This window comes from Pan paniscus, chromosome 17 (assembly GCF_029289425.2).
Source record: "Pan paniscus chromosome 17, NHGRI_mPanPan1-v2.0_pri, whole genome shotgun sequence".
Classification (NCBI taxonomy): Eukaryota; Metazoa; Chordata; class Mammalia; order Primates; family Hominidae; genus Pan; species Pan paniscus.
Window position 1 is genome coordinate 90,055,212 of NC_073266.2, and position 16,712 is coordinate 90,071,923.

General features: G+C 42.9%; 1 protein-coding gene across 8 annotated transcripts in view; it reads right to left on the reverse strand.

Annotated features, from left to right (window-relative positions):
• Positions 1-1,000: 1,000 nt before the first annotated feature.
• Positions 1,001-16,712, reverse strand: part of CBLN2 (cerebellin 2 precursor) — a 101,875-nt gene continuing 86,163 nt past the window's right edge. For 3 of the 8 annotated variants that reach the window (XR_008621975.1, XR_008621978.2, XR_008621976.2), the window contains 5 exons: positions 8,290-8,925; positions 7,799-7,843; positions 6,118-6,640; positions 2,972-3,091; positions 2,555-2,692 (listed from right to left, as the gene is read on the reverse strand). Coding sequence is in view for 1 of the 8 variants with exons in the window: in XM_055102787.3 (XP_054958762.1) it covers positions 2,495-2,692; positions 2,972-3,091; positions 6,118-6,474 (675 nt within the window). In the remaining 7 variants the exon portion in view is untranslated. The other 5 variants (XR_008621979.1, XR_008621977.2, XR_008621980.2 and 2 more) reach the window with 5 other exon arrangements.

Here is a 16,712-nt window from a genome sequence, read left to right on the forward strand (position 1 = left end):
CTAAAGTAGAATAATCAGGATATCATGTTTTTTTCTAACACAAAATAAACTCCTGAAATATACTCTTGTTTAAATTGGTCTACTTAATAGCTTATTAGACAGGATAGCCCAATAACAACCTATATGTAATAAAGGTGTAAATACAAACATACATATGTTATATATGATTAAGTGATGGAAGTAACAAGTACTCATATACGCTTCAATCTGTGGCATATTATATTGTCCTCTAACAAGGTTTCCTGTTTGTTTGAAATTGAAGATAAGTTTAAGGAAATGAGGGAAAAAGGACTAAAATAACCAAGAGCAATAAACCATATTCCAGCATTCTTCTTATTATCAGCCTTGATAAATAATCTTCTTATTTAGAAGTACGTCTCCTAATCCCAGAGCCAAGGTACCCCTAATGCTCTTTTATTGATGTTTTTCCCTCATAAAATGCACCAGCATTTTAATTCAAATAAAATTCTGCATCCCATTATGCTCTTCATCTGAGGACAGTAAAACTTAGACCCTTAGTCAAACTATACATTTTGTCATTTATATAATCCCCACTGAATTTCTTCTTCAAAAATGGAATCTAATTCCTCTCCATCCTCACACACACATTTTTGGAAACAACTTATGCGCTTAAAATGTTAGTTTCTTTTATATCAGTGTTCACTGATGAAAATACTGGATTGGAACTTGCACCACATCAAAGATGACATGTGATAAAAGCAGACTGCCTAGCCCTAAAACCTTCTTAAGCTGTCTTTCTCACATATCTCCCCCAAGATCTTCCTTTTCAAAAAATATATATGTATAAACTGAAATATATCTAAGTGTACAATATCCATCCATACCCACAGCCAGGTCTGCACATACCGGTGTGTGTGTGTTTGAGAGTACATTTTTTACAGAGGCACTGTATAGATTTATCTTCCCCAGGTCCTTGACAGTTGGCCTTTATATCCACACATTTTGGGAGTTGGGAGACAAAGTGGAGGATGACAGCAAGCCAGACATCAAACCCATTTATTCTGAATCTTAAATTATGACTTTTATCATCAATATTTTGGTTACATTGTTACACAAAGAACAAATTAACATCTGGTTTGAGGTCTCCTTTTTGATTGCTTTGGGATTAGTGACATTTCCTTGGCATATGAATTACACACCCATCAACTCTCAGCTGTGTCTTAATAATGTTGTACGAGATGCCAAAACAAGAAGGATTTGTAACAGTGCTCCTGGGGTACCTCCACCAATATCTTTAACCACAGTGACTTCCAGGTGGCTTCTCGCCAGGTGCATGCAGGAGAGTGTCAATGCATCCCTTTCCTGGGCAGATCAAAAGAGGATCCGGAGGAAGAGGAGCTTGTCTGTTGGCTTTGAAGCACCTGATCACTGTGCGCTCACTCAGAGGTGGATCCAAATAAATTAAATCACCCGCTGAGAAGTCACAGCACACGTGGCAAAGAAACAGTATGTTTAGGGGACTTGGTCATTACAGCCTCCATTCCCAACTTATATGATTCAGGACCACTCAGGAACACCAGGTTCTTAAAGGATTCTGAAGTATAAATTAAAAAAAATGCAGGTTGCTATTAATAGTTCTAAAGGTGCATCTTAGAATCTCTTTGAGAGAATAAGCAGAATTGTCCATTGTGTTACTTTTACTTTGATAAACAGATACTTTTTGTTTAGTTTGGTCTCGTCTAAAACAAAACATACAGGTATTTTAATGTTTTGTTTTGTTTGGTCTTATCCAGGAATTCTATATTTTCTCTCCCCAACCCCAGCAAGAAAAATAAAAGTGGGGTTGAGGAGGGAGAGCGGAGTGTGGAAAGAAAAGTAAAGCTTTTCAAGAAAAAACACAAACAATACAAAACAAAAATTGCAGTCCAATCGTGCAAAATTTGCTTCTCTGGATAAAGCACTTCTTGACAGGTTCACAATGTTCCCATCCCCCTCCCAAGTCCTCCCAGCCACATGGTGGGGGGAAGAATACAGAATGAAAGTGAAGCCATTCTTTTTCTTAAGGCTATACAGACACACACAGAACACATGTCAAGGACTGTCCAGCAGGTGGTTCTTTGCTGGGCTCCTGCTTCAAGCCCTGACTGCAACCTGCAGCCCATCCTGGAGTCAGGAGCTCTCCTTCCATTGGGACGACAATACAACATACAAACAAAAGAGGTCCATGGTCCCAACAATAAAATCCGATATTGACTTTACAATCACAGGTACAAATTGCTCAAATCGATAATTTCATTTCTCCTTAAGACCTTGTCATCTAAAACTAATTAGAGGCCAGGTTCCCGAGGAATTGTCAGTATTCCAAAAAACAAAAACAAAAGTACTGGAGGTTTCAAAGGAAATCATTCTTCTACTGCAACAGTCTGACGGAGGTTGGAAACAAGGTGCCCAATTCCAGCAAGTTCAGGGTGTTTTAAAGGGCGGAGTCCTGGGTCCAGTTTCCCATTCCCCCACCATCTAGGGGGCTCTGTGTTTATAGAGGAAACACCAAGAAGCCCGAGAATGTGGAGTATTTCCAGCCCCCCATGAGGTTGCCTCTCTCAAGTTTGAGATGCACTTTGTCTTCCCTTTCCATGAGCAGCAGCACGCCATTGCTAGCAGCTTCTCTGGTGACATCCTGGTCTCCTGCAAAGGCCGAGATCACTGGGTAGCCATTCTGCATTAAACTGACCTAAAATGCAGAGAGTAGAGCTCAGCAGACCATAAAGCACCCAACTCCCACACACTGTTCTCTCCTTTGCCAATATCCCCACTCCCACCCCCATCCTTCCCTTAGAGTACACATCAGGGGAGCCTGACAGTGAGCACTCCCAGCTAGTTCAGAGCCACATCACCCCCTGGACAGACCAGTACCCTGTTTCCCTCAGCCTCAGAGACCAGGTGAAGGGGCCTTTAGCAATGGGGAACTATTAACTCAAACCTGAAAGGATCCAGTTTCAAATCTACCCACCTGGATGGTTTGTCTGTTATACACTTTGACCACGTGGAAGCTGAAGCTATAAATCCCTTTTCTCGGTGCTACAAATATACTGGAAGCAAGATCAAAGTGGTTGCCAATATTTACTAATACCTGAAAAAGAAGAGGGAACACAGCACACAATAGCAAGCCCCTCCTCGGTGTATGTTTTCATCATCCTTGGATAACCAGCAACACTGCCTCCTTCATCAGCGGCTGGGAACACAAATTCAGCATCCTCAGCATTCTGGCTTTCCCAGGAAGGAGGCAGTGCTGAAGTTAAAAGATTCTATAGCAGGAAGTAATCTCAAAGGTATTTTAATAAATTGTAACTAATCAAGATTTCTAAAGCATATTTTAATTATGCATTCAAAAACTGGCTGTGAATTTTGTAAGTTGAGGGGCAGGGCAGAGAGAAAGGAATCGAAGATGGTAAGTTTGTTAAACAAATCCTAAATTGAGTCCAGGGAGGTCTGTGGGATTATGGGGGCATCAACATGATGCCTTGTTTGACCAAAAAACGAACAAACAAACAAACAAACAAACAAAAAAAGTTCCATTCTGAGTGGGTAGAGAAGCGGCTATGGGGCAAGAGGCCAATTAAAGGAGATCACTTCTGTAAGTTCAAGCTTGGGACCTAACTTCACGTGCTCCCAGAGACAATGGGCTCTGTGAGGTTTGGATCTCCAGTGTTTCTCAGTGCCTGGCACACTCTGGACGCACACAGTAGGTGGTCGATGATGGGTGGTGAATGAAAGACTTGTGTAGAAAAACATTTGCTACTCCTGTTTTTCCTTAATTTTCCCTGAGCAATGTGCTGCTCCCTTGCCTGAGCCATGGTGCCCTGTAAATGAGCTTGAATAAATAGAGAACCGGCAGCTTGGACATCCTTAGCTTAAGCTAATGGGAACTCTACAACATGCAAAACAATGACAAAATTAGCCACCTGGAATGAGCGCATGACCCTGCAGATGGCTTTCCTCAGATAAAAGGGCAGGGGTGAGTGTTTCATAAGCAGAATTTCAAGAGTGGCGGGACCCCCGTGATGACCCAGTTTCTTTCAGATGCTCAACACAGACTCTGGCCACTTTGTCTGGATGCTGTCTCCATCCTCCTCATCCATAAATGCACAACTGCTTTATAATAAGATGGCCTGCCTTTTAAAACAAACAGCCAACAACAACATCAAAATCCTGGGTTTAAGATTTTGTTACCTAATGGGAATACAAACTTCAACTGGAATACCTTTGCTGTTATTTCTTACACGCTCATTATAGATGAATAACATGCAATTCCCAGCGCAATGTGAAATGCTGCCAATGACGATCGCCGAAATGACTTGTGAAATATGCCTGTTTCAGCTTCTTCAACCCAGCTGTGAGCACCACTTCAGCTCCACTCAAGAGCAGGACTGAGACAGACACTCTGGGTTCCATTGTTAAGACAAGCACCTCGGGATGCCTATTCTCAGTCTCACAAGGCTATGCTCGCTGTCTTCCTTACAAAGCTTTTAGAAAAGAATAAAGCATTCTCCATTTAAGCCTCTGGAACTGCTTCTTCCTTTCACCTCAACTCCTTCACCTCAATTTTACATTCTGGAAACTGATAAATTCAGGTAGAATTTAGCCCTGCTGTAGATGAAAGAACACCCAACCAGACCCTGAAAAGCAGACCTCAGCTCCTCATTAACTGGGGAGCCAGAGAAAGATTGAACGCACCCTGCCATAGTTTGCTCATGTATAAAATTAGAATCCTGCTACTACTTATCCTGCCCTACATCACAGAGCTTTCTTGTTACACAAATGCAAAGGTGGATATAAAAATGCTATGAAAACTTTGCAAGACATTGGTAAGTGAATAATAATAATATAACAATAACTGCACGTAAAGGAAACCTTACTAATAGAGTATTAGTTCCCAAATGCCTATTCCATTGCTGTCTCATTTGGACATAATCACAATAAATAATTTTACATTTTGTAAATAAAAATGAATTAAAGAGACACATGCCTTCCCCTGCCAAGAAAAAAAAACCTCAAATACTTGACGCTTAACAGTAATTAAGAAAGAAATACGCTGACTTAGAGTCAAGAGTGTGTGTGTCTGTAGGTTTATGGTTATTAAGTTTAAGAGTTGCCTAACAGACCAAAGGAAAGTCAATTAAACACCTACAGTAAGCCCTGGTAGGTTGTCAGTGACTGCCAGGCGCCCCATTCTGTGGGAAACACTTTGGTAAAATGATTAGGTAATTAGCTAATTAGCTAAAGCTTGGAAACCTCTATAATGTTTTTTATTATTTTTCTGAAAAACAACAGAAACCAGGCGAGCAGGACACAAAAAGAAGGTCATAGCCTTTAACCCTGAGCATCAATAACCCGGAGAAGGGTTTAGAAAGGCCTGATCATATCTCTGAACCTTCTGCATTGAACCAAATGGCATAAGTTAAGTGGCTTAAGGTGACGTAGTCACTGCTCTTTTAAAAAATTTGTACCAACACACTGTTCATGTATACACTGTATATATTGCATTTGCTTATGGTATATATTTCATTTACTATATATTTTACTTACACAATCACAATATTTTGTTTTGTATTTATATATCCATCCCTGTTCTTCCTCACTTTTTTTTTTTTAAGATAAACATCCCTTCCCCAATCCATTCCTCAAAATAAGCAATAGGAATGTATTTTCCAAATGCTGTCAGAGACTTGGGAAGACTCCTTTCGTGAGCGTGGAGAGTTTTAAATGCACTCAATCCTTCAGGTGGCCACCTGGGTGACTGAAGACCATCAACCACACCGCCGTGAAAAGTAAAACGTGCAATGCTTCCTTTTGGGAAACATATTTCAAATCTTTAGGTTTACGGAACTCTTAGAAAGCTTAGACAGCCTTAAGGGACTCTCAGTCATCCAAGTGCCAAGTTAGCTGATCATTTAAAAGTTTTTAAAAAGCCAAAATGTGGAAAAGGGAAAGAGTAGGAGTGCGTTCTATGAAACGGGAGGAAAGAGAGTAGCAGGGCAGAGGGGGAGGACAGAGCCTGGGAACTCCACGTCCAAGAAGCCTGAACCCCAGCCCGCGCGCGCAGGTCCCCGCCCCTCTCCCCGGGCTGGGGGCGGGGTGGGCAGGCCGGCGGCTGACCTGGTCGAAATAGATGGTCATGGTGCGGTTGCTCATCTCGGACGGCTCGTGGTTGGTGCTCCGCGTGGCGGAGAAGGCCACCTTGGCGCTGCCGGAGCGCACGGAGATGCCTAGGGAGGAGGTGACGGCGCCGTCCGCCGACGGGCTGGAGTCGCACACCACCAGGCACTTGCCCTCCAGCACGATGGGCTCCGTGTCGTTCTGCGCCCGCACGGGGCAGCAGGCGGGCAGTAGCAGCAACAGCAGGGCCAGCGCCACCCCCAGGCAGGATCCGCAGCCGCCCGGCTCGCGCAGCGCCCCCCGGCGCCCGGGCATCATCAGCCGCAGCCCGAGTGGCCCCCGGCCGGGCGCCTGCATCGGGACTGGTGGGAGGCGGCGCGCGGGGGTGGAGGCCGGCGGGGGCGCGAGCGGCGCGGAAGGGCGCGAAGGAACGCGCGGAGCCCGCAGCAGCCTCCGCGGGCCTTCGTCCCCCGCTCTGACGTTCAAGGCCAGGGTCGTTCTCAGAAGAAAGGTGCCTGTGAACCTGTCAGGGCACAGAACCCAAAGCCTTACACCGGGAGGTGGAGCCACCGGGAAGAAGGGGGACTAGGAGCAGGTGCCTGCGGCTCGGGGGTTCTCCCCGAAGGCCACCCCCTTGGTCCCGCGCACAGCCAACCCGCTTTCCGATCTGGCACAACAGGTCCGGAGAAACGCCCGGGCGCAGCTGGCAGCGCATCCCTGAAGGCTCCCGAGCGGCGCGCGGGGCTGCGACGAGGGAGGGGGCCGCGCTTCTGCAGGTCCTCGTCGCTAAGACGGGCCCTGAGACCCTCAGAAGGCGTCACCGCCACCCCGCCCATTCACCAGCGCGGAGGGGGCTAAGACGCAGGCAAAGAAAAACCTACGAATGCTTGCCTTCTCGCCTTCATCTCACAGCATTTCCTTGGAGCAGCACCAAGGAACCCTTTTCCTTTCCCTTGTTTCCCTGCTATCCTCTATTTTTCAATCCTCGAGATGTTTTTAAAGTCCATTTAAGTCCCTTTGGTACAGATTTTATCTATTTTCCACCCACAGAACAAATCCCAGGAATCTCCTTGGGGCGAATAAGATTAATAGGGGGGAAATGACACCACACACACACACACACACACACACACACACACACACACACACACACACGGGCAGTAAAACCAAACACCCACTTCCTAGGTCCCTGCAGCCACTAGCGAGCCCCCTTGGTGAAACCCCTGGGATTCCTCTCTTAGGCGAAGGACCGATTCCAACGACGGAATCCCAGGCTTGGCTTATTCTCCAGCTCTGGTTTCCAGACCACGGGGATTCTCTCTTTCTCAGCGGGGCGGCAGCCCCTGCAGGTTTCTGCGAACTTACGCGCCCGTCTGCACTTTTGCCCGGTCCCCGCTCCTCCCAGGAAAGCAGACAGGCCATTTCAATACCAGCCCAGAGACTCGCAGAGAAGCCGCCCCCTCGCCGCCCACAGCCTCCCATTAACTCTTCCAATATTCTTTCTAAGAACAGAGAAGTTGGCTCTTGATAAATATCCGCTGTCCGCAGCCCCGATCCTACATGATTTCTCTTCTCTCTCGCCACCTCCCCCACCCCTCGATCTGGACCAGGGAGAGTCTTGGTTAAAATCCACGCAGAAGGCGCTTGCATGCAGAGGGGAGGGCAGGTCGGGGGTGGTTACCTGGAACATCCATGCTGGGCGAGCTCCGCTGTCCGCGAAGTTGCTCTGCTTAGAGAAAATGAGGCGAGTGGGAGCTGTCGGGAGGAGGACACGGAGCGCGACCCTGCTCCCAGCGCGTGGCCAATAACCGCGCCGCCCCGCCCTGCCGCTTTCCCGCGCCAGCCTGCGCCGCTTCAGGGGTGCACCACGCCCCGCGCGCCCGCTTAGGCGCCGCGCCCGGGACCGGGAACCCCGCGTCTCGCCCGGCTCAGCGCCCCGCGCTGTGCGCCCAGGTGCCTCCAACCCCTGGGCTTCGCGCCCGCACCGCTGCCTGGGGCCCCTCGAGCTCCCGCGCTCAGCGCGTCCGCAGCGCGGCTCCCTCGCGGCTCCCCTCGGCCCCGCAGCCCCGCCACTCTCCAGAGGGCATAGCCGAGCGCCGCCGCCTCCCTAGGACTCGGAACCTTCCCTGCTCCCAAGCCCGCCGCACCCTCCAACGCCCCGGTCCTGCTCACCCAAACGCCCAGAGCAAAATACTCCCAGACGTCTCCTTTGAAAATTAGGCACCCTTAAAAGCACCGGTCGCTTCTCTTCTTTTAGATTCTTTCTTTTCTTTCCCCAATTCCCTCCAAGTCTTAATATTGAATGGCGTGACCACTTTCATAATGACAGGAGCGAAAAAAACAATAAGTTAAAAAAAAAAAAGAAGAAGACTGGGGTGGCTGGGACGAAGAGAGGGAAAAAAAAAAAAAAAAAGCTTGAGAATTTGATGATTTAGGAGCTGTGGTTCCAGAGTCCCCAGTTGGGGAACTGTCCGGTTCCCGCAGGGCTAGAAGAGGGGCCTCCGGCCCGGGTCTGTGTGTCTGCTCCTCTGGACCTCGGACTGGTGGAGCGGCTGGCGCTTGCGCTTATTTATTAAATTGCGGTGTCCGCGCTCGCTCAAAGGACCCGGGGAGACGCGCTGGGTTTCCCAGCTGCGCCTGGAGCGCGGCTGAGGGCGCAAACACGGACGTGGGGCGCCACCTGCGGGTGCCCGGGCCTCCCTGCCGCAGGCTGCGGACCGGCGGACTCCGACAGAAGACGGGGGAGTCCCGGCCGCAAGGCTGAGGTTTGCTGATGGTCTTCTTTCACCCCAAAAGCAGCGCTGACCTCTGCAATAATAATAATATAATAATAATAATAATGATAGCAACCACAAGAAGAACAATAATGACCAGTATTCCCGGTATCCTTCAGTACTTTTACTCCTGGCAAAACCAAGCAGCACGCCGCCTGATTTTCCGGATCTTCACTGATCTAACAAACAACTCTGCCAAGATGATAAATGCTGCGGTGAGGTTATCATCGGTTATTATCGTCGGCACAACGTTTGCACAGACAACTGGGCCGTATAGTTTATGCCGGTCTAAAAAAAATCAATATTTAAATCTACACTCTATAGCCTGATTTTTTTTTAAAACATGGTTAAAAAAGACTTTGTCCTTTGACATGCATTATATGTCTTTTCTGATAGGCTAATAATAATAATAATAATAATAATAATAAAAAGTTAGCCAGTGCTGTTCATTAGAGCATCTGTATTTCTTATTCCTCCAGACTTCACACTGAACCCTCTTCCCTTTGAAGATTTCAGCAGTGTCTGATTCCACCTTAACAAACGGAGGTCTTTTCAGGTAGGGGGTTTTGAAGGCCTTATTTTCCCACAGGCCCTCTCACCGCTATTCTCCCCATTTAGAACAGAAGTGCCAAGGCATCATCTCTAAGCACTGGAGATGAAATTCACGATCAGTTCAACTGGAATGGATATGCAGAAAGTCATTGCACACTGCTGGGTGAGACAAAATATTTAGTATGGGTGTAAGGATGTGATTAAAAGTACCTCTGAGCCAAATGCTTCCTGGTTAACCTAGCATGCAAAATAGTAGAAAATATACAATACTTCCAAAATCTCTCATCCTCCTAAGCTATACTCACTGTAAAGTAAATGTCATACTTCAACACTTTTGTACCATGCTGGAGATAGGTACTGGCATTTGCCAGGATGCTTTTTCAAATCCACCACAGTTTGCCATGTTTTGTTACCATTTTTGTGAGTCTAACAGAGTGGAAATGCACTCTTACTTTCAAATAGTTATTTTATTCCACTATTTCATCCATTTGATAGTGTCTTAGTGTCAAAATAAGCCCCCATCCACCATTCCACCATAGAGAGAACTGATGTAAGTGTAAGCATAGATAGCAAAGAACACTAGATATTTGAAAGACATGTGAGACACAGACATAATTAGACCAATCTGGGGATGCTAATTTATAGCAATACCTCTCACACATCTATAAATCTTTAAATAGCAACTCTACTCAGCATCTTTCCTCAATACTGTAAGCATTCCTTTTGACTAATATAAATGCAAGCACACATGAACTATCATCATCAACATTGGGGGAAAAAAGAAAACCACTTACTATGTGGCAACGTAAATGTTTGAATTATATATATGTAGAGACACCTTTAATCTATGTGACTTATTGGACTAAGTTATTGAAAAAAGCTATAAGCATTCTTATATAATAAACAGGTTAGGTTTAATTTAGACTAGAGATTATTTTAGAAGAAACCATAAAAGATAGCAAATTGACAGAGAAGCAGATTATTTATTCATTGATTAATTAGTTGTTTCACATAAGAAGATATTCAAGTCGGCCGGGCGCGGTGGTCACGCCTGTAATCCCAGCACTTTGGGAGGCCGAGGCGGGCAGATCACGAGGTCAGGAGATCGAGACCATCCTGGCTAACACGGTGAAACCTTGTCTCTACTAAAAATACAAAAAATTAGCCGGGCGTGGTGGCGGGCGCCTGTAGTCCCAGCTACTCGGGAGGCTGAGGCAGGAGAATGGCGTGAACCCGGGAGGTGGAGCTTGCAGTGAGCCGAGATCGGGCCACTGCAGTCCGGCCTGGGTGACAGAGCTAGACGCTCTCTCAAAAAAAAAAAAAAAAAAAAAGATATTTAAGTCAAGCGTTGGAATTTTAGCTTGTAAATATGCTTAGAAATTTTTTAAGAAAATGTCTAAGATTTAAAAGCAAAAGTTTTTCTAGTTATCTCAGGGATTCCTTTTTCTCTCCCTTTTCCATGTTAATAATTGTTGCTATTACTACTAGAACATTAATAGTGGACATTCCCACAGACAATAACAATGACAGCCATTTATGGAACACCTGTGGTGTGTGAGATACTGCACCGTGTCTTTTGTCTGGGATATAACACGATTTAACACCCACAGCAACCCTGTGGTAAAGACAGGTTTTCACACAGAGCTGAAGAGGAACATATTCTAATATTAGGGAAAAATGTGGGAAGGGGAGACGCTGGGATAATTCAAGTACCCTTCCTCTCATTTTTTCTAAATATTTGTCTCTCATGGAACTTAAATTTGAGTTCTTTGGGTATAATCTATCTCTGAAATACATCTTCAGCATGCATTATAGATTTACTGTTGGATCCATCAATTCCACCACTGAGTATCTACTCAAAGGAAAAAAATCATCGTATGGAAAAGGATACCTACACTGCTAGGTTTACTGCAATACTATTCATAGTAGCAAAAATATGGAATAAATCTAAGTGTCCATTAACAGATGATTTGATAAAGAAAGTGTCACACACACACACACACACACAATTGGAATACTACTCAGCCATAAAAGGAATGAAAAGAATGAAATCACGTCTTTTGCAGCAACATAGATGGAACTGGAGGCCTTTGTCTTAAGCGAAATATCTCAGGAAGTCAAATACTGCATGTTTCCAGTTATAAGTGGGAGGTAAAAAATGTTCACACATGAACAAAGAGAGCAGAATAACAGATGTTAGAAGCTCAGAAGGGCAGGAGGGTAGAAGGATGTTTGAGGATAAGAAATCACTTAGTGGGTACAATGTACACTATTTGGGTACCCGTGTAAGAAAATGGCACATGTACCCCCTAAATCTATTTTTAAAATTAAAAATTTAAAAAATTCTATTATCCAGGAGGTAGTAGAAAATCAGTAATATGTAGCTAAAGCAATTTCTAATTTTTATTTATTTTTTTCTTTTAATGTAATTGTATAGCTTTAGTTTTAGAATGAGCTACAGGTATGATTTTAAGGTTTTTTATATTTGGATTATTTTGAGTAAACATAATATACATAAATAATATATTTTTATCTAGAAGGGAATTTCAGAAAAAAGAAAATGCATGATTTAAGGAAAAAACTTGTGCTTTTGTATCTGAAAAAATTTATATGAGGTGATATATCAATGTGTATTTCCCTCTCAAGTGTTCTCCCGTAGAAATAAAATATAAAGGTATGCTGTATTTTTGATCGTTTAGTAAAGTTTTAAGTCCAAGAGTTGGAAGCGAACTTTAAGCACATACATAACCATTCCAGCTTTCCAAAATATGTTTTCTTTTCAAATTGTCCTTTAACATCCGGCGATTGTTCTGCTCGCTCTTACCAGAAGACATACCTACATCCTCAAGAAGCAACAGATCATAGGGTACGATGAATTAAAGGAGTGAAAAGCTGAAGGTTTAGGAAAGAACCATCTGAGAGGCTCTGTTTTTGAAGAAGCTTAGAGATCTGAGTGTGGTATCGGTGTCTGGAGTTGTTGATCTGGAGGCAGCAGAGTTGAGAGGACTCCTTGTCACCATCTCCTCAGTGCGTGCCACTAAGCTGCCTTCCATTGCCTTAGGGATCTGCCATCAGAATGTATTCTGACTGTGCTGCAGCCACAAACCAGATTACAGATGTGACTGTTAATCCAGGTCAGAAGAAATGTAACTAAAATATTGCCTAGATCTAGATCTGAATAGGACCTTTTTATTGTTTCCAAAACTATTCGCTAGCACTAACTAGTTATTTTATACTTGATATTAATTCTTGATCTTGAGACTACTCTTTGAAAATAGAACATCCAAAGGGAATATTAAGGAAAGATTCATAGGACTATTTTGTTTTTAAACTGAGCTACTATAAGGCTAGTGTTTCATAGAGTTGCTCATTGCCCAAACTAAGAATACCTGCTTATCACTCAGGATCCATTCTTCTGATGTAATCCACTATAAAAGCCATTTTATACTGATCATAAGTTTTTAAGAGAAATATGGTTATCCCCTGCACAGAGATCAGAGTCCAGGACCAAATATATTTAAGAAATGATTATTGATCTGAAAATGAAGCCCATGCAGCCTGGTCATTTGAGCAAAGCCACAAGTCAGCAATGGCTGAATTTTATTTCTGACCTTGTGCACGCAGCATCTGTTTTCCATGGGCATCCTCTGCACACTCTGTCCTAGCTTCCTGCACCATAAATGCACCCAGGCTGCGAAGATATGTATTAACACCAGATTCACATACAATAAAAAGGTAGTGAAATTGAGGAAGGGGATCCAAACTGTAATGAGCACATGAATTATTGGGAAATCCTATTACAAATGCTGGGTGGAGCCTGAAATTTTACTTGTCTGCATTTCTGTCTTTCTTTCTTTCTTATTTATTTATTTATTTTTTATTTTTTTAATGGAGTCTTGCTCTGTCACCCAGACCGGAGGGCAATGACACAATCTCAGCTCACTGCAGCCTCTGCCTTCTGGATTCAACAGATTCTCCTGTCTCAGCCTTCCTAGTAGCTGGGATTACAGGTGTGCACCACCATGCTTGGCTAATTTTTGTATTTTTAGTAGGGACAGGGTTTCACCATGTTGGCCAGGCTGGTCTGGAGGTCCTGACCTCAAGTGATCTGCCCGCTTTGGCCTCTCAAAGTGCTGGGATTACAGGCGTGAGCCAACGTGGCCAGCAACATTTCTAACAAGCTTGCAGCTGATGCTGATGCTGCTGGTCTATAGGCCACACATTGAGTAGCAAAGATCTGTTTTTTTCTATTCTTGTGGGAATATTAATACCTGAAAAATATTCTGAAGGTTTACTGCAGACATAGGAGGAAAAGTGTGATTAAATATACGATGTTAAACTCACATCAGAAAATGGTCTAGTGATCATATAATAAACATGGAAGCCAGTATCCAACAGTATGATTATACAGCTGTTCTTTTTCATTAGCATCTGGTGTTTTGTGGCTACTTTCTCAAGTTGAATGTGCTATATTCTATACAATTATTCCAAAAAGAAAAGAAATCATGATTGTGTTAAAATGTTATGCTTTTTTTCACCTTTCTAAAACCCAATTTGGGCAAGACAAATGAAGCATTACTGAGAAAACAGGAGAAATGGCTTTCTAAAGGCATTTTTAATTGGCAGCTAGGGGATTTTATCATCCTGTATAAGATTATTCTATCAGGGGTTACTCTGTAATTGTCCTGGATGGAGTTTCAGTTCATCTGCACATTACTGGGGAAATGCTTACCTAGGGTTGCAGATTTTACGTGTTTTTCTGAAAAAAATGAAAACCCTCTGGCTCTTGGGTCAAAGGTATTGCGGTTCCTAACAGAAATAGCAGGGGAAATGGTGAGATTTATATTTGGATCTGCTAAAAACTGGTAGACGTAGAAAGCCTATACATATATACAAAAGCAAATGTTCTCCTGGTTGTAATATCAACATATGCTTCTTCTTTATATGAAACTTGGGCTTTTCTTACTCACTGCCAGAAATGTTAGGAAGTTAAAATTTGACTTTAAAATAAGCAACATGAGAAACAAAGTTCATCCCTTGGCATGTTTTCTGAATGCATGTTTGATAAGTCATGGAACTGCTATCTCATTGTAATCTATGAGAAAGTATATGGATTTCCCCTCAGGATCTCATCCTCTCCAATAAGCCTAAACATTTGTGAAATTTCTGATATATCTGAGGAATACATTACATTGCACCATCATTTCTCTTGAGCAAACTTGAACCATACAGGGAGGTAAGGAAAAACCTCAATGAATCAAAATGCAGGAAGGCTCAGAAACAGCTGATAGCAATCAGTGCTGATAAGTCAGAGGGTGGAGAGATAGCTCAGTTTAAGGGCTGGTACTATTGTACGGAGTTTATGGAGAAGATGGGCTACGGAGGCGGGGGAAAGAAAAGCACTTTCATTAGTGAAATGATATTCACACTAAATTTCCTAGACGTTGAAGCCTAAGCAACTAGAACTATTTTACCTACCTTTCAAAAATACTAAAATAAAAAGTTTGTATCATGGAAAATAACATAACACACATTGCCTTATTTGAAAGAGAAATTTTCTTTTTCTTTTTTTTTAATTTTGTAAATCCTCTATGTGCCTTTAGGGAGATTTCAGTGAATATTAAGTATTAAATTAAGTTTTGCTTTAATTCAAAATGTTATTTGAGATGTTCTGCACAGAATAGCTTTTAAATGATAGACTAATACTAACCTATTCCATGATTTATTTTTATGCATTAAATATTCCCCTAAAATGATATATGGCTATATTCTTAATAGGTACCTCATGTTGTTTGCAGCTCTGCTATGGTGCCTATATTGTGTCCTGTATGCCGATGGGTAATGCAGGGCACAATGTAAGAGTAACACATATACATGTCTTTCACACCCATAAACTGTAATTTCATTGCAAACAAGTACCGTGACATTTTGTTTTGCTGTTTTTCAACACATCTAGTATAGCATCTTTACTTTTTGAGAGTCCTCTATTTAAACATTGATAAATTGATTCTGATGCTTATTAAATAGAAATTTTAGGTGTTTCTACCATGTATCTTCATACTCACTTTCAGACATGTCTAACGGGTAAAATGTTTATATATATACACATCTATACATATATATGAAATGAAGAGAAAATTGTTTTTTAGTTACCCTACCAGATTGAAGATACCTTTATTTTATTGGTGTATGTTTTGGTTTATAGAGGTTTCCCATTCTCTAGACTGGTCTGGGAGATTCTGGGGTATAGCCAGAAGACTGGACACATTTTAATCTTGTGCTTCCTTTTGTTGTCTTTTATATTTCTGAGAGATCTAAATCTTGCTTGAAATAGAATTGACTAAAAAACGACAGAATTGGGTGGACTAAAAGTGTCACTAAGTCTTCAGAAACGGAAGATCTACCATCCTTGCGCTCCTTGAACACACCCCATCACTGAAGTCTATATGTCTGCATGGAGCTGGACTAATGTGTGGGTCTCTGTGTGTATACACAGGTGAGGGATCTGTTTCAGAGAAATAAGTCAAAAAGTACCCAGCATTAATACTGTAACCATGCTGAGATTATTCATATGCATACATTACATGAAATTATATGAGCACCATTATACGTATAAACACATATTTATCATTTAGGTTAATATTAATTAGCACGGCTTAATATTTCATTAAAGAAATAAATTGTCCTTACCTTCTTGACTCACCTTAGGGAATGTGAATGCTCATCTGAAGCTTTAAACTTAGAAGACCAACTTTTTCTTTTGTGATTTTGAGATTGTACAGTTGGGTTGACCTTTCATATCAAAAAGTTAACTACTGGTTGTTTCTTTGTGTATGTGATTGTGTTACCCAGTTCCTATGTTCTCTTAGCCTTTTCTTTCTCATTTATCTAACCTGTTTTGTCAGCGTTTTCTGAATTTCACTGTTTATTAAAATGTCCAACAGAGCAAGATACTTTTTTTTTTTTTTTTGAGACAGACTTTCGCTCTTTTTGCCCAGGCTGGTACGATCTCGGCTCACTGCAACCTCTGCCTCCTGGGTTCAAGCAATTCTACCTCAGCCTCCTGAGTAGCTGGGGTTACAGGCATGCACCACCAAGCCCAGCTAATTTTGCATCTTTTAGTAGAGACAGGGTTTAGTCATGTTGATCAGGCTGATCTCGAACTCCTGACCTCAGGTGATCCACCTGCCTTGACCTCCCAAAATGCCAGGATTACAGATATAAGCCACTGAGCCCGGCCAAAATACTTTTTTTTTTAATAGAAGAAAT